This window comes from Thermobia domestica, chromosome 11, assembly GCF_964235325.1.
Source record: "Thermobia domestica chromosome 11, izTheDome1.hap1.1, whole genome shotgun sequence".
In the NCBI taxonomy this organism is placed as follows: Eukaryota; Metazoa; Arthropoda; class Insecta; order Zygentoma; family Lepismatidae; genus Thermobia; species Thermobia domestica.
Window position 1 is genome coordinate 11,444,880 of NC_137464.1, and position 22,894 is coordinate 11,467,773.

General features: G+C 37.9%; 1 protein-coding gene across 2 annotated transcripts in view; it reads right to left on the reverse strand.

The window, feature by feature from the left end:
* tst (superkiller complex helicase subunit twister) overlaps positions 1 to 22,894 on the reverse strand; it is a 94,186-nt gene that overhangs the window by 2,262 nt on the left and 69,030 nt on the right. For both annotated transcript variants that reach the window (XM_081730024.1, XM_081730025.1), the window contains exons 13-17: positions 20,644 to 20,915; positions 15,866 to 16,281; positions 12,262 to 12,475; positions 10,576 to 10,726; positions 7,536 to 7,729 (exon numbers count right to left, since the gene is read on the reverse strand). In XM_081730024.1, the coding sequence (XP_081586150.1) occupies positions 7,536 to 7,729; positions 10,576 to 10,726; positions 12,262 to 12,475; positions 15,866 to 16,281; positions 20,644 to 20,915 (1,247 nt within the window). The remainder of the gene's footprint in view (positions 1 to 7,535; positions 7,730 to 10,575; positions 10,727 to 12,261; positions 12,476 to 15,865; positions 16,282 to 20,643; positions 20,916 to 22,894) is intronic.

Sequence of the window (22,894 nt, forward strand, 5' to 3'; positions counted from 1 at the left end):
AGGAGTATTGTGTGACTGTTAAGACTACTGTAACTGTAAGGAGTATTGTATACCTATTAGGACAACTGTGTAACTGTTAGGACTAATATGTAACTTTAGGACAATCACTATTACACCTTTTGTCACTTAGGAGTATTCTGTAATTTGTTTGTTTAACTGTTAACACTACTGTGTCACTGTTAGGAGTATTGTATAACTTGAGGATTACTATGTTACTGTTAGGACTATTGTGTAACTTAGGGAACTGTATCACTGTTAGGACTATTGTAATTGTTAGGACAATCACTGTTAGAACTTGTGTCACAGTTAGGAGTATTGTGTAACTACAGGACTACTTTGTCACTTTTAGGAGTTTTGTGTAACTGTTCAGACTACTGTGTCACTGTTAGGAAGACTGTGTAACTTTAGGACTACTGTGTTACTGTTAGGACTTTTATGTCACTGTTAGAAGCATTGTGTCACTGTTGGGACTATTGTGTAATTTTAGGATTACAGTGTCACTGTTTGAATTATTGTGTTACTGTAAGATGTATTGTATATCTACTAAGACAACTGTGTTAGTGTCATTAATATTCCGTCTCTGTCAGGAGTGTTGTGTAACTTTAGGACTACTGTGTTGCTGTTAGGGCAACTGTCATTGTTAGGATTATTGTGTAACTATTAGGACTAACGTGTAACTTTAGAAAATCACTGTTAGGACTCGTCACTGCTAGGAGTACTGTGTCACTGTCAGGACAACTCTGTCACTGTTAGGACTATTCTGTAACTTTAGACTACTGTCACTGTTAGCAATTGTATCACTGTTAGCATTATTGTGTCACTGTAAGGACTATTGTGTAACTATTAGGACAATGTGTCAGTGTTAGGATTATTATGTAACTTTAGGACTACTATGTGAGTTAGAACAGCTGTATCACTATCAGGAGTGCGTAACTTAGGACTACTGTGTTACTGTTAGGACAACAGTGTAACTTTAGAACTTGTGTCACTTAAGTTTATTGTCATTGTATGTAATACTGCATAACTATTAGAATAACTGTATCACTGTCAGGAGTGTTCTGTAACTTTAGGAATATTGTGTTACTGTTCGGACAATTGTCATTGTTAGGACTATTGTGTAACTATTAGGACTCATGTACGTAGGCGAGTCAAAAATTATCTACACTTTTATCATAACTTTTCTTACTTTACGCACTTTGTCTTCTGTCCTCGCATATTTTATTGTTATACTGTTGTAGTAATGCTGTGGAAGTGTGATCTTAATTTTTCCATTTTTCTTCCTTCTGTTGCAGATAAATCATGGCTGCTCCATTAGAAGTTTGCACCAAAGAGGAACAACGAGCAGTGATTCGATTTCTCTGGTCGGAGGGTGTCAAAGGGTCAGACATTCATCGCAATATGGGAGAAGTGTATTATCACGTAAAACTCTTTTTGTGGCTCGAGAAGTTTAAAAGTGGTCGAACAAGTGTAACGCATGAAGAGGGAGCAGGACGACCATCAACCTCCACTACAGATGACAACATTCAGCAAGCTCGAGAGATGGTTCTGGCGAATAGGCGAATCTCTATCGATGAGGTAGCAGCTGCTTTGAACATCAATCATGGCTCTGCCCATCAAATCATCCACGACGAGCTCGGTTTTCAAAAAGTCTGTGCACGGCGGATACCAAGAAAGCTTACTGCAGAACACAAGCTCGTTCGTGTTAGGGTCTGTCAACGCTTACTCACTCGATTCAACAACGAAGGTGATGCATTTTTAAGCAGAACAGTCACCGGCGATGAAACATGGGTTCATCACTATGAGCCAGAATCAAAGTGCCAGAGAATGCAGTGAAAACACTCTGGATCTCCGACGAAGAAAAAACTCACGACTGAGCCATCCGCAGGAAAGGTTATGTTAACTGTGTTTTGGGACTCACAGGGGCTTATAATGGCAGAGTTCATGGAAAAGTGAAAGACGATCAACAGTGCGAGATATAGTGAAATGTTGGAGAAGAACCTGAAGCCGGCAATTCGCAACAAACGCCGAGGTTTGTTGTCGCAGAAAGTTTTGTTGTTGCATGACGGCTACACACGGCTCATCACACTATTGAAACCATCAACAAGCTGAAATTTGAGTTATTGGAACACCTTCCGTACAGCCCAGACCTAGCTCCATCTGACTACTACTTGTTTGGGCCACTCAAGGATGCTTTGCATGGTCGCAGATTTGCCTCAGATTTAGACGTGCAAAATGCGGTGCAAAAGTGGCTTCACGACCAATCGAAAACCTTTTATTTGGAAGGAATACATAAGCTCGTTGACCGTTGAGCCAAGTGCATTGATAAGGAGGGAGACTACGTAGAAAAATGATGTGCATAGTATAACAGTAGCTTCATGTAAATAAACTGTAGAATGAAAAGTGTAGATAATTTTTGACTTGCCCTCGTATAACTTTAGAACAATCACTGTTAGGACTTGTCACTGCTAGGAATACTGTATCACTGTAAGGAGTATTGTGTAACTTTTGGGACAACTGTCACTGTAAGGATTATTGTGTAATTTTAGAACTACGTGGCACTGTTAGGACTATTGTGTTTAACTTCAGTTAGGACTTGTGTCATTGTTGGGACTATTGTGTCACTCTAAGGAGTATTCTGTAATTTAGGACACGTGTCACCTAGGAGTATTGTCTAACTTTAGGACTACGTGTCACTGTTGGGACTATTATGTCATTGTAAGGAGTATTATGTAATTTAGGACTACTGTGTCACTGCTAGAATTCTGTAACTTAGGACTACTGTGTCACTCTTAGGAATATTGTGTTTAACTTTGGGACTATTGTGTCACTGTTAGGAATGTTGTGTCACAGTAAGGAGTATAGTGTAATTTAGGTCAACTGTCACCTAGGAATATTGTGTAACAGGGTAACTGTGTCACTGTTAGGACTTTCGTGTTTAACTTCAGGACTTGTGTCACTGTAAGGATTATTGTGTAATTTAGGAAAACTGTCACCTAGGAGTATTGTGTAACTTTAGGATTGCTGTGTCACTGTTAGGACTTTTGTCACTGTTAGAGGTATTGTGTTTAGAACTACTGTGTCACTGTTAGGACTATTGTGTAATTTAGGACAACTGTCACCTATTGTGTCAGTGTTGGGACTATTGTGTCACTCTAAGGAGTATTGTGTAATTTAGGACAACTGTCACCTAAGAGTATTGTGTAATATTAGGACTACTGTGTCACTGTTAGGACAAGTGTGTCACTAAGGAGTATTGTGTAAATTAGGACAACTGTCACCTAGGAGTGTTGTGGAAATTTATGACTACGTGTCAGTTAGGATTATTATGTCACTGTTAGGACAATTGTGTCATAGTTAGAAGTATTTTGTTTTTTAGGACTACTGTTACTGTTTGGACTATTGTGTCACTGTTAGGAGTATTATGTAATTCTTAGAGCAACTGTATCATTGTTAGGACTATTCTGTCACTGTAAGGAGTATTGTGTAATTTAGGACGTCTCTCATCTAGGAATAATGGATAACTTTACAACTGTTGGGTCACTGGTAGGACAATTGTGTTTAACTTTAGGACTACTGTGTCAGTGTTAGGACTACCGTGTCACTGTAAGGAGTATTGTGTAATTTAGAACGTTATCTAGGAGTATTGTGTAACTTCGGGATTACGTGTTTCTGTTAAGATTATTGTGTCAGTGTTAGGAATATTGTGTAACTTTACGACTACGTGTCACTGCTAGGATTATTGTGTCACTGTTAGGACTATTGTGTCATTGTTATGAGTATTTTGTTTAACTTTAAGACTACTATCACTGTTTGGATTGTTGTGTCAATCTTCGGAGTATTGTTATTAACTTTAAGACTACTGTTCCTGTTAGGAGTATTGTGTAACTGTTAGGACTATTGTGTCACTCTAAGGAGTATTGTGCAATTTAGGACAACTGTTACCTAGGAGTATTTGTAACTTTAGAACTGCTGCGTCACTGTTAGGACTATTGTGTCACTGTTGGGAGTATTGTTTTAAACTTTAGGACTACTGTGTCACTGTTAGGAGTATTGTGTAACTGTTAGGGCAACTGTGTCACTGTTAGGAATATTGTTAAACATTAGAACTACTGTCACTGTTGGAATTATTGTCACTGTTAGGAGTATTGTGTCACTGTTAGGAGTATTATGTTTAGGACTACTGTGTCACTGTAAGGAATGTTGTATAATTTAGGACAACTGTTACGTAGGAGAATTGGTAACTTTAGAACTGCTGTGTCACTGTTAGGACTATTGTGTCACTGTTGGGAGTATTGTTTTAAACTTTAGGACTACTGTGTCACTGTTAGGAGTATTGTGTAACTGTTAAGGCAACTGTGTCACTGTTAGGAATATTGTTAAACATTAGAACTACTGTCACTGTTGGGATTATTGTCACTGTTAGGAGTATTATGTTTAGGACTACTGTGTCACTGTAAGGAATGTTGTATAATTAAGGACAACTGTTACCTAGGAGTATTGGTAACTTTAGAACTGCTGTGTCACTGTTGGGAGTATTGTTTTAAACTTTAGGACTACTGTGTCACTGTTCGGAGTATTGTGTAACTGCTAGGGCAACTGTGTCACTGTTAGGAATACAGGTTAACATTAGAACTACTGTCACTGTTGGGATTATTGTTACTGTTAGGAGTATTATGTTTAGGACTACTGTGTCACTGTAAGGAATGTTGTATAATTTAGGACAACTGTTACCTAGGAGTATTGGTAACTTTAGAATTGCTGTGTCACTGTTAGGACTATTGTGTCACTGTTGGGAGTATTGTTTTAAACTTTAGGACTACTGTGTCACTGTTAGGAGTATTGTGTAACTGTTAGGACAACTCACTGTTAGGAATATAGGTTAACATTAGAACTACTGTCACTGTTGGGATTATTGTCACTGTTAGGAGTATTATGTTTAGGACTACTGTGTCACTGTAAGGAATGTTGTATAAGTTAGGACAATTGTTACCTAGGAGTATTGTGTAACTTTAGGACTACGTGTCACTGTTTGTGTAACTGTTAGGGCAATTGTGTCACTGTTAGAACTATTGTGTCACTGTTAGGAGTATTGAGCCTTATGCAGAGTCGTTTTGACGTAAGATTAATTAGCGTAATACTAAACGCCTGAGTACTGCAGGAAATATATATTAGCCGAATTCTTTATTATGGCACTAATCATGCACCAGAACGACTCTGCATAAATCTATTATGGTTAGCACTACTGTGTCACTCTTAGGACAATTGTGTCACTGTTAATACTATTGTGTTACAGTTAAGTTGTGTGTCGATGTCTGTTAGGATTATATATGTCACCATTAGAAGAAGACGACAAAATAATAAGCGATACAATCTACCACATGATTTAAAAAAAAAAAAAATAAGAATTGTTTTAGCAGGATAAAAGCTATCAATTGGCAACGAACAATATACAGTTTAGCGCCTAAGAATTTAGTTTTTCTCGAAAAGTACTCATAAGAATGTGCTGTTAAACATGTCGTTTTGCTTAATTCGCTGTAAACTACTGCAAAAGTCACAGTTTAAGACTCAACCATAATTTTGAACTCTTATCTCATTAGTTACTGGCCACATTGTGTGTTGTCATCTTGTTTGTATTTTTAATGAAAATCTTGACGAGGGTATACTTCAAGATCAATTTCTTCTTAATATGTGGCGTGGTTATCATACAATACCAATTTATAAGTTTACAAAAAAACCACTTTCTCGAAAACTACACATGAGGATCATCTTGTTCATCTCAATTTGATCTATCGACTGACGTTTGTCTCATTTTTGGTTATTTTTTCCCGTTAAACGTCAACAAAATTGTAGGATTATGGTCAGTCCAATTCATTATCAACCTAAGCGATTTCTGGAAGGTTGATCGCCTTTTTTAATGAACCTCGAGGTTCCATGAAAGACGGTCCCAACTGAATGACAGACTCGAAATTAGGTGTTCTCACTGGCAGTTGGATCGGAGATTCACCGTACTATAGGCGTCAACGCCAACTACTATACTTTATAAGACATTAAGTACACACTTTTTGGAAAATAAACTTTATACGAGGTGTGACTGGGCAGTTTTAATACAGGTGAGGCCACTGTTCAATAGGAGTAGATATAATTGCAAGTTAGCGGGGAAGTGGTGGCTTGGTGTGATCTTGATACATGCTGCAAGAATCATTGCAACATCTTTGTTCAGTATAGCGTAGCAACTTGTTGAGTACGGGCATGTGTGTGTGTGTTGCGGCAGATTATTAATTCCACAAAAAGAATGAAAAACTGGAACTACGCGTTATCTATCCATGTATTTCTGATCAAATTCAACATTTCTGTGCTTTCGCAATCCCCTCTATTCTCCCGATTTGGCTCCTGCCGACTTCTACCTATTTCCTAATTAAAATTGTCACTGAAAAGGAAGAGATTTGACTCAATTGAAGACACCCAGACAAATACGGAAATAGTTCTTCACACTCTTACGAAAGATACATTTTCAGGAATGCTCCCAGAAGAGGAAACACCGTTGGCATCGCTGTGTTCAGGCAGTAGAGGACTACTTTCAATGATATCCATCGCAATAACTTGTAAGGAGGCCTACTGACATTTTAAAATTACAAGCCCAGCCTTAAAATTTTCCAATCACATCTCGTGTATATCCCTTCTAGAATTCTAACGTAGGCTGTATACAGAAAATCTCAAATTTTGAATGCAAGAATAAAGTCAGAGAAACAATACAGATTCTGGTAATAGTAGATTCTTCATATAACTATTATACTATCTCCAATTTAATAATAACAGTGTAAATTGGAAACTATTGCTACAAGGTGAACACAAAGACCCGTTACCCCTGAAAATAAGTAACTTAAACTATTAAACGTACGTAAATAATTACACGGAAAGAACTGAATGACATGAACAACACTACTTTCGAGAAGTTTTATTGAGATAGAAAATATTAAGTGTCCAAGGGAATAGTCTGTCAACCGTCATTCTCATGACAAAGGATAATATGCCGCCAGGTTCTGTGCGACATTTTGCGGAGCATTATAGGTGTAACTTGAATAAAACCTTGTTTCACAGTTTCTGTCAGTTCGGCAGTGGTATCGTAACGGTTTTGTGCAACGATGCCCTTTATGAACCCCCATAGCACATTATCACAGGTGGTGAGGTCTGGACTTCGTGGTGGCCAAACACATGGTGTGGGCAAATCCGGACTACCACGACCAATCCAACGTCCAGGAAAGACCTACGTAAGATATCCGCGTACGACGAGGGCATAATGGGCACGTGCATTTATCGTTTATTCACTTACAAATTAATTTATCAAGGGGTCACGGAAAAACTTACATTAGCATTTATCAAGGGGTAACGAGACTTTGTGGCCACCCTGTATCTTTCAACTATTTTAACAGTCGATGTTTTGGGTTTTGAACTGGCTTTTCATATTATTTCACAATTTAAACGTACCTTATGAACCTCATTTATGCACAAAATATTAAGTTTACATATTTCTTTACCTTCCTTAATGGTTGTGTCAGATCTTTCATAATTTCCTTCAGACTTTCATCTGTCTTTTGTTGAAACACAAGGCTGGATAATAAGGCCGCAATCTCCGCGGGAGACAGGTCAGTGAAAATATTTCTTAGCACCAATTCAGTTATCAGCAATTCATGATTACCCATCTGACAGGCAACCTTACCCTTCAGCTGAACTGCAAAATTAAGTACAAATAAATTAGTTAATGTTAATTAAAAAAACCTGCATTCTTTGAAAACTCTTTACGAATTAAAGATCTGGTAAAGATATTATTACAGTGAATAAGGATTAAAAAGTTAGAAAATCGAAACTGACAAATAAATAATAATAATAATAATAATAATAATAATAATAATAATAATAATAATAATAATAATAATAATAATAATAATAATGATAATAATAATAATAATAAGAAGAAGAAGACGAAAGAAAGAAAGAAAGAAAGAAAGAAAGAAAGAAAGAAGAAATGAAATTTCTAATTTAAGTCCTATGGCCATGTCCTCTAGGCTACATAAGACGGACGATTTATAAAAGTGAATGATTATGAAATAAATAGTCAAATGAAAATGTAGGAGGAAACGAAAAAACACACGCGCAGTACTGTTCACCACGAACTTACGTGGCAGAGGATACAACTAGAGACTCCTCACCCCAAAAGTAAACGCTCTACCGCTGAACCATTATGCCTCCAAGAGAAGAAGAAGAAAGAAAGAAATGAAATCTTTCAGTTTAACGTCCAACGATTATGCTCTTTAGGCTGAAAGAGACGATGGTTAAGGCAAGTGAATGATGATGGAAGAATTGGTGGTATGAGAATGTAGAAGGAAAGGAGAGTAACCCGAGAAAACCCACGGTCATAATGTTGTCCATCACAAGCTTACTTGGCCGGGGATGGAACCAGGGATCCCACGCGACAAAGGAAAGCGCTTTATCACTAAGTCACCATGCTCCCACAAGAAAATAATAATAATAATGACAGCAATCATTCAAGTCTAGAGCTTTATCAGATTAAGAAATTACGAGGCTTATCAGAAAAGTAAAGATACAAAGACATTTGCACGTTGGGCGGACAATATATACCAAAGTTGGCAATACTTGCAATAACCTTGATGCATATGACGAGAATTTGGAGTGATTCGTCAATGCTGCGCTGAGTCTTGTACGAGGAGCACACGTTGAAAATGCCGGCGGCAATACCGAATCCCGCCAGGCGTGAGGTGCGCAGCGTGATCAGTTTTTTGCTGGCACAAGGAAAGCGCCCGACCAGCTATATGGCACCGACTTTGGACCCGTTCCTATACCTAAAGAAACAACTTCGGTGCAAAACTCTTTGACGACGACGACGACGAAGTCAAGGGAAGAAGTCACAACGTAGTTCCAGAGGCAGGCGCTGGATTTTTATGATTCCAGGATATAAACACTTTCTCCGTGTTTGGACAATAGTGGCAGTCATGTGGAGAAATCGTCTCTGTACCAGTGTATCTAGTGTAACTTTCTTTGCGTCCAATACCTTTCTTGTATATCTTACTTTTCGTTCGTATCTTTAATTTCCTTACAAGCCACATATATACGATTATATTCAAACCATCCAGATAAAAGAATGTTTGCTTCCCATTGTTATATTTTCGGATCAATCAAACTTAAGCACTGTATAATTAAATTATATGAAGACATAATTAAGGAGTTTTTTTTATATAATATCATTTTCACGATTTTATTTTCGTAGATTTTTAATAACCTATCTGAAATATACAATATTACATTTGTTGGCTCATGTTACTTCTTACCTTTAACACTCAAATAATAAAAATGATCTGAACATGATATTTGTTGGAAGATTTTCTATTTTCAAAGCTTTCTACTAGTGCTTGCTCATTTAACATTTTTCAGTAAGTCAATGTCTCAAATATTGCCAATTGTTCTTACATAGCATACACAAAAGAGTTAGGTGGTCAAAATGGTATTTTCGGGTTTTCTTGAGTTATCTCGTGTCCTCCCTATTCTCATTCTCCAAATGTTTTTTATAATTATTTAGTTTAAGTCATCGTCCGTCTTCTTTATCCTAAAGGGTATAACCGCAACTGAATTAACAGATTATGCCATGCCCTAAGTTTCGTGGATTGAACGGATTATCATGCATCACAAATTGCTGCCACCTTGTCAGACGATCAATGCAAATGTGTACTTGCAGCGACTTGGATGTGTCCATGAAAAATTGAAAACCATGATGCTAGTGTTTGTAAATTAGAGAAGAATGGAAAACAATCAAGCCAGTCTTTGTGAAATGCTGAAGTGTTATTTTACTTCAGAATAACGAGAAGCCACATATTATTAACGTCACCAGACCCACCATTATCCGACTTGATTGTCAAACGCTAATGCACGCCCTATAGATTGCACTGTTGGATTACCATTTGGTTCATTATTATACAACCATTTCCGAGGACGACAGTTGCGAATCTCCGATGAGGTGACTTTTGCACTGGGCAACTTCGCCTTCGAAGTTCTACCACTGTGATATCTACAGTGTATCTGAGCATTAGAGACAGTTACTGCTGTTGACGGGGACTATTTCTGACATATTGTTTTTCTCTACGTAGGGTCAAAGTCAGAGAGAACTCTTTTGGGGTACCGACTAAAAATCACCTGACCAACCATAAGTTGTAATTGAAGGTCTTCCACAGCATTTTTTCTTTTTAGTTTAACGTCCGTAGAATATGTTCCGAGGCTAAGGAAGACATTGATGATAATGAACGAAATGGTTGAGTGAAGAAAGCGAGAGGAAGAACTCCGAGAAAACCAAGAACACTTAGCACAAGCTGGAATCGAACGAGGGAGACCCTACGCACCTGAAGTGAGAGCACTCTACCACTAAGTCATTGTGAAATCAGTAATTTCTGATGAAGCTACGCATGGAAACTATAATTTCAGACATACTCGAAGAGCAGCGACTTCATCAACTACTCAACATCTAAAAATATAATAATTATTCTACTTCTCCTTCAGTGATATTATTACCTGCATTCGTATCGTCAATATAATTCAGCTCTTGAAGAACTCTAACGCGACTACAATAATCAGGATACAATTGAAGGCTCTCGTTGGATAATCTCTGCTTGTACATTCTTCTCTGTTTCTCTAGCTGCATTTTCTTGAACACAGTTTCAAACTGGAAAGAAATTAAATTAACCTATAGTTGAACATTCCGCAGAAACATATAAGCGTCTCTGTTAGCTTAACAATAGGATTATGAAATATATATAGAATTCAATATTATCATTCATTTTGCCTGGAATAAAACTAAGCCTCACAGACACTGAGTTTTGAGTCATTAATTCAATTCTTACAATTTTAAATTGAGTACTTTTTTTTGCCCGCAAAAATAAAGAATATGTGATTAAATTCCTACCTGAAAGAGAAGCACATATTTATGTAAAAACTTTTGCTACTTTCTGGAGTAAATCTTTTTGTAACGTCTATCAATTACGATTGTACTTGACAGTTTAGATACGTAGATAGACAATATTATTGTTATTCCATTTTGTTAAGTTTGATTTATCTTTTGGGTTTCTACAACGCACTGATCACTTACGTTCCGATCATCAGGTAGTGTTAGTGCTATGACTTTCACAACAATAGCTTAAAATAATAATCATATTATATATATATATATATATATGAAAGTAACTATGTTTGTGAGTTCGTAACTCTTGAACAACTCGACCGATCTCGATCAAATTTTCAACATAGATGAAGTTGAGCCTGGGATGGTTTTGTCATTTCACATTGACGGTACAGTCCGCAGCAAAAAACCTGCAACATGAACATGTAAGTTTATTGTGAAACTACGCCTAACAGCACAGGGAATCAACATAACGTCTAAGTGGCACGAATCACGCCAGAAGAAACATCGGTGTCCTCCCCTGCACACTTATTTTGGAGCAAAAGTCTTCGTCGTTTTTTCAATAAACTTACATGCTCATGTTGCAGGTTTTTTGCTGCGGACTGTACAACTTAGGGGAGGAGGAGGGGAATATATATATAAAAGTGATCAAAAACATCGATATTAGAGTCCAATCTATAGTTTTCGGAGTCGCTGAGACGAACAGTGGCACTTCTGATGCCGTTTAAATCCAAATTCAGCCCTATAACTTGGGGAAGGGGGAGATATATAAAAATGATCGAATATGACCGATATCAGACAGCGCTCAGTTGACTGACTAACAGAACATATTACTATCTTTTTCTTACTTTAACTCAGCGAAACGGATATTTTATAGTATTTTATATTTGCTACATAAGTTTGAAAACGAACTTTTTAATAAATCCACGCACTAGCATAACGCGATCATATTCTCAGTACAACAATAATTAGTATAACGCTTTTTAAATCGAGAGAAACATTTTTCAGCAATTTTGCTTATTACAGCTTGGAAGTGTGAAATGGTCTATGTGAGATTTAATTTTAAGAGATATTTCATCTGAGTTACAGGATTTTTCGGAATTATAAATTTTATCAACATGTCATACGTTTCGCAGTGAAGCGGAAAACGTCACAGCAAAAAAGCTTTAAAACAGTACGAGTTTTAACTGTAAGGGTATAAAGTAAGACGATCCTATCATTTTAAATTTTAATTATGCATTCTATAGCACTCATAAGTAAGTTATTATTGCTTAAAAAGATAGTAAGAAAGCGATACACACCTGCTGCTCGAAGTTTGGACTTTTAATACAGTTAAGTTTCCTGATTTCATACTTCATCACTTCTAGTTTTTCCAAGGTTAAATGCAAATCCACATCTTGGTATCCAAAATCTTTAGCCAGATGGAAGAAGGTGAGTGGTTTTTCTTTCAAGTGCTGAGAGATTTGAGTTAATTCCTGAATTGCATAGCTACACGACTGTCTTGGTGGGTTGTCTCTGAAACAAAATTATTATCCAACACTAACTATACTTTTAGTATAAGAAAGTAGTGATTAACTCTAAAACTTAATTTTACTTAGCTATAATATAGTGCAAAAGCTGAACAAAAATTGTATGCTTCAGATCAATTCTCATGTGTGGTGTTTCAGAAAGTCACGGATGCTCATCAATATCATTGTTAAACTTTTGTCCGTGATAGTACTTTTAGTTCAATATTCTTCAAAGGACATTCAACTAACAGCGAAAGGAAATGGTGGATGAAGTAAGATTTGAAGCTTTCCTGGCGGCGGATATGATAAAGTTCTTCTCGGTGATCAGCCAGGTGAAAACTGGTGGATAGGCCAACGTTTCGAGAACTGTCATCGTTCTCATCATCAGGGCAATTATGACAGTTCGATGAGAACGATGACAGTTCTCGAAACGTTGGCCTATCCACCAGTTTTCACCTGGCTGATTGCCCGAGAAGAACTTTATCGAAATGGTGGATATTTCAAAAGTAAATTGTGATTAATTAATGAATTCTTTATCTGTAAAACTGCTATGTAATTCCGTCTTTGAAATTGTTGCCAAGCACTGAAGTCAGCTAGCTTACGCAATTCAACGTGTAAGATCATGCATTAACAAATATGACGAGAGAAGTGGATTTTAGAGATACACGTCTTTACGTATTTCACCACGAATACAGGAAGTTCCATAATCTCAGCTCGAGTCGAGCATCAAAATTACTGGGATTTTCCAAAGTCATAGTAGTAGCGAAGAAGGCCTACCAGGAGGAACACCTTGTTACTAGTGTCTACTACATCAACCAACGAGACTACATCAATAACCTGAAAGTATGCACCTGTTTCATATTTGTCAATGCCTAGTCATGAGTCAGTGCTTAGGAAGATTCAAATAAGACACATCTGAACTAAAAATTAAACACATTAAAAACATTCTCCACAAATCCTATTCTTTAATTTCAATAGAAAAGATTAATCATGAAGATTGGTGTACGAATTTATCGATGTCTAGATTACTAAGAAAGTTGGTTTTGCTGGTACCTCTTGTGTACGTCCCGTTCTATGTAAATCATAGATAGCACATAGCATATCTGCATGATGGAGGTGCAGGGTACTGACATATATAAAAAGTATATACATCGGTATAATATATATATATATATATATATATATATATATATATAGATAGATAGATAGATAGATCAGTTTCACAGTTAGTTGGCAAAATTGTTACGCACTTATTATTTTTAAATAAACGCTGCTTTATTCAATGATTTGTATTTCTAGTTTAAGTTATTTAAGACAGCAAAACTAGTATAAACCAGTTATATATATATATAATGGTGATAACAATTGTCGGGCGTTCCAATTGTTGTGCAAAAAATGGCGGAATTCTTAGCATTAGACATAAGCTATTGCGCCGTGAAGATGAGTAAATTTCCGCAGAGCTGCGCTACATTTTACAATTTTATTTCGGTAAAGATGCAAACGTTGCGCAGGCCCGTGAAGAAATTTGTGCTGTTTATGGGAAAGATACGTTATCAAAAGCAAAAGTCAAAAGATGGTTCACTCGCTCTCATTCTGGAAATTTCAATGTCCAAGGTGCTCTTCGAGACGGTGCTCAATCACAGCAAAAGCCAATGGTATTCTCGAAAAAGTAGAACACGACCGGAATCTAAGCAGTCTGAAGCCATTTTTGAAACGGCTGATCATGAGTTATGAGAACGGGATAACTTACACAACAATGTGCGAAACAGATCGTGGTCGAAATGAGAAGCTTCAATGTCTGTGGCAAAGCCCACACTGATACCCAGAAAGGCTGTGCTGTGCTTTGATGCGATTGGAAGAGTATCGTGTATCACAAATTGCTGCTGCCGGGCAGAACGACAGACTCGGACGTGTATTGTCGACAATTAGTGTCTTGCAATATAAGTGAAACGGCCGGAACTGGTCAACAGAAAGTGTTGTATACCACGCTGACAACGCTAAATCACATACATCTTTAATAACCTAACAGAAATGGAGAGAACTTCGCTGGGAGATCTCACGCACCCACCGTATATCCGGGACCTGATACCATTAGACTATCATTTACTTCGGTGTCTGCAGAACTCCCTGAATGATGTTACGTTAATTTCAAAGAAGGCCTATGGAAACTACGTGTCACAATTTTTTGACAGGAAATTACAGAAGTTCTATATTGGTTGGATTATGGTGCTACCAGAAAAATAACAGGTAATAGACAAAATGTTACATATGTGGATTTATAATGTTAGTTTCACATAACAATAAATGCATTCTCAATTTTCACCTCCAAAGGAGCAATGCGTTTTAGGCAATCTGATATACGAGGAGGAGTCAAAAATTTCCCGGAATGTTGTTGTAGTTTTGGTATTTATGATGAAATCACAATGAATCTTATACAGGTTGACTAATTATGAATTTGCCATATGTGAACAGGTCACAATAGCCAGTGTATGAATAGTGTAGCTGAACGGCGAAGTGTGTGGTGATCAGTTGGTGCAACGTCGCAGTTCGAGCAACGTACAAAACATCAAGTTCGTGTGCAAATTCGGTGGAAATCTGCTTCGGAGACTTTCATTGCTTTAGAAACAGTTTAGCACCATCAGATGTTTGGCTCTTCTCGAAGCTGAAAATGAGCCTCAAAAGTAGGCTAAAAATGGGATCAAAACCAACGCGACGGCGGCTGAAATTCAGAAGATACCATAAAAGGACTTTGGTCGGGGTTTCCACTAATAGCAGGAGTGGTTAGGATAGGATAGGATTTTAGATTTCTGGGCTTTCGGCATCTAAGGCCATTTAGCCCTTCACGTTTTTGAGGGATGACGTCCCTCGGCGAGCACACAACCCGAAGAAAAGGAAGGAAGAAAGGATTGGGGAAGGAAAGAAGCGGCCTGGGACCTATAAGTTAGGTACCACCCCGGCATTTGTCTGGTGTGAATGAGGAAAACCCAGGAAAATCTCATTCAGGGTGGCTGGCCTGAAAAAGCGTTTTACACTTTTTCGACCGAGTGGCCCCACCGGGAATCGAACCCGGGACCGCTCAATAGCAGGAGTGGTGTAGCACGTGTGTGCGTTTCGAAGGTGTCTATTTTGAAGATGATTAGGTAACTGTGTACTTATATTTTGTGATTAAGAGCTGCAACGAAATTCCGGAGATTTTCGACTGCCCCTCGTATGTATACACAGTAGTATTTATACGTATATGTATTTACAGCTCTTGTGTTCTGATTTGGAACGCTGTCTAAACGTCGTAGTATACTATGGACGCACTAAACCGAAAAAAGGTGTGGAAAATATGGATGTAATTAGTTAAAAAACAAAGTTAAAAACCTGAAATGAAAATAAACTCATAATGACTAACCTGAATCGTGGAATTTGTCTTTTTTCCCAATCATTTATAATCTTCTCCGCATCTATCTTCACAGACGTGGTACTGATGTCAAAGATATCAATGGGCTTCACAACCAAAACAGCATGGTTCCCGACTCCATCTGGGACAAATAACTCTTCTCGTGCTAAAGAAAGAAATTTGTACCATTCACTATCACGTGCTTTTGCTTTGGGAATCTTCTTGTCTGCTTTGCTTATCAGCTTAATTTCGTCTCCGGCTTCCTCACAAGTTTCCTCATTGCACAAAACGAGAATTTTGTATGTTCCTTCTTTGATTTGGTTGCTCAAAACAAGCGCCGGTTTGTTCACGTGGTCCTCATGGGTCACAATAACTATTTTGCCTGGTGATAGCTCTTTCGCTATTCTTGGTTGCTTCAGAACAGAGGCCTGTAAAACATTAAGAGAAAGTAAAGGGTTTACTAATAGACAATCATGACTTTAAAATATTTTATATATATTGTGACAAGCAATCAATGGCACTACACCGTGTTTCATAAAGAATGACAGGGTGTCTACTAAAATTCCAAAATGAAATTTCATAACCTTTTCGTGACTTTTTCTTTACCAAACCATAAAATTTCGAAAGATTCAAAAACTAATAACAGTGCCTACATTCTTTAGCACTTATCCAGGCTGTTTCATAGAGCGATATAAACTCGGTGTCTTTTCACACTTGAATAAACTGGTTAGATGCGTAGGTGATTTCGGCGATGCGATTTGCATCGCCACTGCTCAACGATGGCAGTTGAAGGACAATCTCAAGAGCGAATTTAGGTGCGAAATAGGTCGAATTTTCATGCATGCGATAGAACACTGCTTTGCTTGTGATTTGGTGATGTCTAAACTCGACCATAGACAGTTTTGGCGGTGAATTTTGGAGTTTTATAGAACAAAATATTAAATTCTCCACTTATATTTGTACGAATAAAAAAAATCGTGACCCAAAAGCTAAATTTCGTGACTTTTCCCTGACTTTCGTGACCGTTTTCTGATTCCGTGTCTTTTTCATGGCTTTCGTGACCGATAGACACCCTGAATGATCACCTGATTTTGGATGGTAATAATAATTACGGAACATGTGACATGCCGGCAAGGAAATGGGTGTTGTTTGAATGGGCGTGACCTAGTTTCAGAAAATCGCCGTTAGATGTCAGCCAATGCGTCTTATCAATTTGTAGTTAGTAAGAAGTAAGATGGCGCCCACTCAACAGAAGGCGTTTTGTGTGCTGCAGTTTGCAAAGACTGAGTCAGTGATATCGGTCTAGCGTTCTTTTCGTCGGCGTTTGATATTGATCCGCCTGCACCCATCCCCCCTTTACCTCGTGACATAAAAGTGAAGAACAGAATAATAGCCGTAAACGCAGATATATTGTGTAAAGCTTATGACGAATTTAACTATCGTCTAGGTGTCGTTCGTGCTGCTGATGATGGACACAGAGCATTTGTAATAGCACAGCTAAAACTTGAAGATTTTCTGGGTATTTTGCAATTTATCCCATCTTTTTAGTACGTTTTTATCAATACATATGGACTTTCAAGATAAGATCATTCTTTTTGAAACACTCTATTGAAGATAATGTTGTTCAAATGTCGTGCCCTGCTCCGGTGGGTGGAATGGATTCTGAAGGTTCACTTTGTCACATATATTGCGCAGTAAATTCGTAATAGTGCGGTTAATGTTCTGTCTCGTTTCACGAATTGTTCGTGGCTTATTCTCATAAGATCTGAGAGTCGAGGTAATGCTATGGAAAATATTTCAGAGGACAGAGATCATATGATTTGGGAGGTCAGTTAACATCATTACTTTCTCGACAGAACGAGTCCAGGGAACTTTCAGTGCGATCAATTCCACTCACCGAAATAGTGGAGGTCATTTGAACAATATCTTGAAAACAAAATGATATTCTTGCTTTATGGCACCAGGAAGTAAAAAAGAATAACAAGTAAAACTTAACAGCGACCATTTCCAGAATCTTCTATTGACTCTTCTAACAGGTTTCAAATCATTGTATGAGTCATCACCCACAGACAATGAAATGAAAACTTTCAGTTTATGTCTTTTACGCTAAGGGAAACAATGATTAAAACACATCAATGATGATGGAAGAATGAGAAAGTAAGAGGAAACAGGATTGCTCCCAAAAAACCCACGGACACGATGTTGTCCACCACAAACTACTTGGTCGGGGATCGAATCAGGGACCCCATCCACCAGAGGCAAGCACTGTACTACTGAGCCACCACGTGCCCACCTCTTAGAGGCAATAAAGAACAGACATATCATATATTGCAAGAATAGTCTTAAAAGAAAGGAGAAAATTCACGTACAAACGTGAGAAAGTTTAGAAATAAATAAGGTACAACAGCATATCTTCACAAAATACACACTGCTGAAAGAAATTGCTAATACAGCTTGCGTTATAAGAAACTGGAGTATGGCAAGGTTCCTCAGCTAAGCTTCATTGGGGAAGAATAAGCACATAGGAAACAAAGAGAAAAAGGAGTGGACATGGGAGGATAGAAAAAGGCAAATAAAAAAAAATAATAGTGAGGATCAGTGACTAGTTTCTTAGAAAAAAATGCTGACACGTTTACCATATTGCTAATATGTAGCAATTTAAATCATCACTAGAACTGCCCTTGGCTTGTACAGGGTGCGGCACGTAAAACCGGCCCGTAAAGTGAACACATAAAATGAAATGTAATGTATTGAATATGACTACTTACCTTCACAGCAGGTGCTGAAAGTGTCCTCCGCCCACTTCAACACACATGTGAGCACGATTGAGGAGATTCATATATACCCTTGTCAGTTCTTGTGTTGTAATGCTATTGGTGACATCCTGGATCCTGGTCTTGAGTTCTTCAATTGTGTGTGGATTTGTTTCGTATACTCTTCCCTTTAACAGTCCCCATAAGTAAAAGTCACACGTGGACAAGTCTGGTGACCGAGGAGGCCACAAGCCTTTGCTGATTGTCCTCTCTGGTGTAAACAACTCATGCACAAGGGACAACGATGCAGCTGATGTGTGGCGTGTTGCACCGTCCTGCTGAGAGTAGCATAACTGACGCTCCTCTTCGGTCAAGTGTGTATAAAACTCCTCCAGGATTCCCATATACACGCCACTGTTCACTGTCGTCTCAAAGAATATGGGCCCAATAACGCGTGTGGCAGAAATGGCACACCAAACACCAATCTTCTCATCATGCAAGGGTACCTGGTGGATTTCGTGTGGATTTTCTGTCGACCAATACCGGTTGTTTTGGGAATTTACGTACCCAGACAGGTGGATCCACGCCTCGTCACTCATGATGAGCATTAGTGGATCCAAGAAACCACTGGCAACATTGCTCAACAGCCATGAACAGAAATGCACCCTCTTCTGCAGGTCAGGTTCCTTCAGTTCTTGCACAACACTTATCCGGTACGTTTTTAACTTCAGTCCCCTTAAAACACGTCTGCAACTTCTCTCACTCGCATGAACCTGTTGACTCAATCTCCTGGTTGACTTTCGAGGACTTCTTGCCATTACCTCCTCCACCTGCATCTTTAATTCAGGTGTGCAGACAGATGGTCGTCTGTTCCTGGGAGCATTTTGAACCGATCCTGTACGCCGCCATTTTTCAATCAATTCCTGAATGGTGCTTTTTGCTGGCACAGAACGTTCTGGAAATTTCTCCCGAAACAAATTCTTTGTTTTCACAAAAAATCCAGTGAGAATGAACCCTTCAACAATGGCAACACGCTCGGGTATCGAATACGGCATTATCACACACTGACACTCACCCGGCTTAACACAACGAGGCCTTTTTCTCAACTGGTTTCGACAAGTTTCACTGGCTGCGGCTGCACGTGACTGCTGCAGGTCACGTAAGTCGACCCGACCTCGACACGCCATCTCTTGGTAGGAAGGTAGATTATTTAAGTGTTGCCAAAAACACAATATACCAGAATATTACGACGGGCCGGTTTTACGTGCCGCACCCTGTACTTTTAATAATTAAATCACTGAAAAATATAGGAAATATAGGACAAGATTAAAATATAGGACAAATATACACTATATTTAGAAAACAATGCTGACACGTTTACCATATTGCTAATATGTAGCAATTTAAATCATCACTAGAACTGCCCTTGGCTTGTATTTTTAATAATTCAATCACTGAAAAATATAGGAAATATAGGACAAGATTAAAATATAGGACAAATATACACTATATTTCCTATATTTTTCAGTGATTGAATTATTAAAAATACAAGCCAAGGGCAGTTCTAGTGATGATTTAAATTGCTACATATTAGCAATATGGTAAACGTGTCAGCATTGTTTTCTAAGAAACTAATCACTGATCCTCACTAGTATTTTTTTATTTGCCGTTTTCTATCCTCTTATATTTGTCCTATATATATCAAAGTATATTTCGGTTAATATTGTATTTTTAATAATTCAATCACTGAAAAATATAGGAAATATAGGACAAGATTAAAATATAGGACAAATATACACTATATTTCCTATATTTTTCAGTGATTGAATTATTAAAAATACAAGCCAAGGGCAGTTCTAGTATACTTCAGGGCTCCCAGCTGTCTTTTATATATATATATATATATAAAAGACAGCTGGAAGCCCTGAAGTATACAATATTAACCGAAATATACTTTCTGTGCGAAACATAACTAAACAACCAAGTCCTACCAACATTTAATTAATACTCTAAATGTCAATATAAGGAGTATAATACCTGAATTCTGCTTCGTAGCTGCAAATAATCTTCAGCCATGTTATAAAAATCTACCAGTTCCTGAGTCGTCAGACCTTCTGATTGGTCCATCTCAGCAATTTCTTCTTCAACTTTCTTTAAACTTTGCTTGTTTTTCTCGAAATTTGTCTGGTGATCAAGTGCAGAGAATGAGCGTAACATTACATCTTCCACACGAATTCTCTCCACACGGAATAGGTTCAAAATCAAAGAGTACGTTAGTCGGAACTTTGATTCTAAAGCCGTTGGTTTTCCTTCAAAAGAAAAAGAAATAACAAAATATTATGAACATTAGACAAATATACTTTATTAGATATGTTTTCTGTACGATACAGCTGCTAGCATAAAATACATAATTTTTTTTTGATATAACAAGTAATAGTACGCAAAGAACACATATTATTCGAAACAAATTAATAATTTCGACAACTTTCTTTTCTTTGGTCGGAGCACTAAACAAGGATGGTGTAGAAAATTTTTGATATTACAAATCAAGAAGTACGGGCGAATCCTTTCTATGAACAACTGATGTCGTGAAACAATCGAAACTAACAACGTAACCCATGTAGTAGTTGATCTGACATTTTTTAAAGTCTTATTCCAAGGAATGGTTCTTATTGTCTTTTATTTATTTATTATTCTTAATATAATATTTATTTATTTATTATTCTTAATAATATAGCGTGAGCACAGAAACAGTACCTGATTTTAAAGTGCCATATAATTAACATTTAATTGAATATTTACATGAAATTTTGTACAGAGCTCAGTAAACTCAAAGTATTTTCCCATCTATCTTTTCAGAATCCTAGTTCTGACCAGGGCAGCTAGAGGGCAGTAACATCGAAAATGGCGTTCACCCCACAGCAACGAAGCTGGTGCGTTTTACAATTTGCAAAAACAAGTAGTTTTGTGAGAGTGCAGCGTGATTTCAAACAATTTAATGCTGATCCACCCACACACAAATCCATTGTGAAGTGGCATAGAACGTTTATAGAAACGGGGTGCATTTGTGATCAAAGAAAAGGACATTCGGGGGGACGTCCAGTCTCCGAGGAAACTGTGGAGCGCGTAAGAGCAGCCTTCGTACACAGCCCACAGAAGTCTACACGTAAAGCTAGCAGAGAGTTTCAGATGCCACAAACAACAGTAAGCAAGATCTTACGCAAGCTTTTGCGGTGTTACCCGTACCGACTGCAGTTGGTTCAGAAGTTATACCCACAAGACAAGGTAAAGCGCCGTGAGTTCTGTGAGACTATGCAAAATTTCATGGAGGACGACGAAAACTTTCTGACGAAGATCATTTTCAGCGATGAGGCGACATTTCACTAAAGTGGAAAGGTAAATAGACACAATGTAAGGATATGGGGAACCCAGAATCCTCATGCAACTGTAAATGTGGAACGTGACTCACCGAAAACCAATGTTTTTTTGTGCAGTATCAGAGCGTCGGGTGCAGGGTCCGTTTTTCTTTCAGGAACAAACAATTACAAGTGAAAGTTACTTAGCATTGCTACGTAACTGGTTGATTCCGCAACTTAGTAATGCAGAGATAGACGACTTCGTTCAACAACAAGATGGAGTGGCGCCACACTGGCATCGTGCTATACGCAGGTTTCTAAACGAGAACCTCTCAAACCGATGGATAGGGCGCTCTGGAGTCAATGATCAAGTTCTTTGCAAGTGGCCTCCAAGATCACCTGACCTCACTGTTTGTGACTTCTGTGGGGATTTGTGAAGGACAAAGTGTATGCACCTCCACTACCCGCAACTCTGAACGATCTCCAAGAACGCATCAGTGATGCTGTCAACTCCATCACACCGGATATGCTTCACAACGTGTGGTTGGAGCTAGATTACCGCCTCGATATTTCCCGCGTTACAGGTGCGCGCATATCGAGTGTTTGTGATTTCAATTATTGCTACAAAAACTTTTTGAGTTTATGTATCACTGTTCAAAATTTCAGTACAGTATTCCTTCGCATATTAAATTTACACTAATTTGAAACCTGGGACTGTTTCTGTGCTCACCCTGTACTTCATTATTATTTGTTATTTAGTTTATAGTATATAGTATTATTTATAGTATAGTATACTATTTCCAATTAGCCTTCTATTTTCGTTGCGTACCTCTTTATGTACGTTAAGTTTTTCTTACCTTACAAAAGCTTTACCTTCTTAAGATCCCTACGTTTTCAATTGTTTTCTTACAAGATTAGTGTTGAATTTTCTT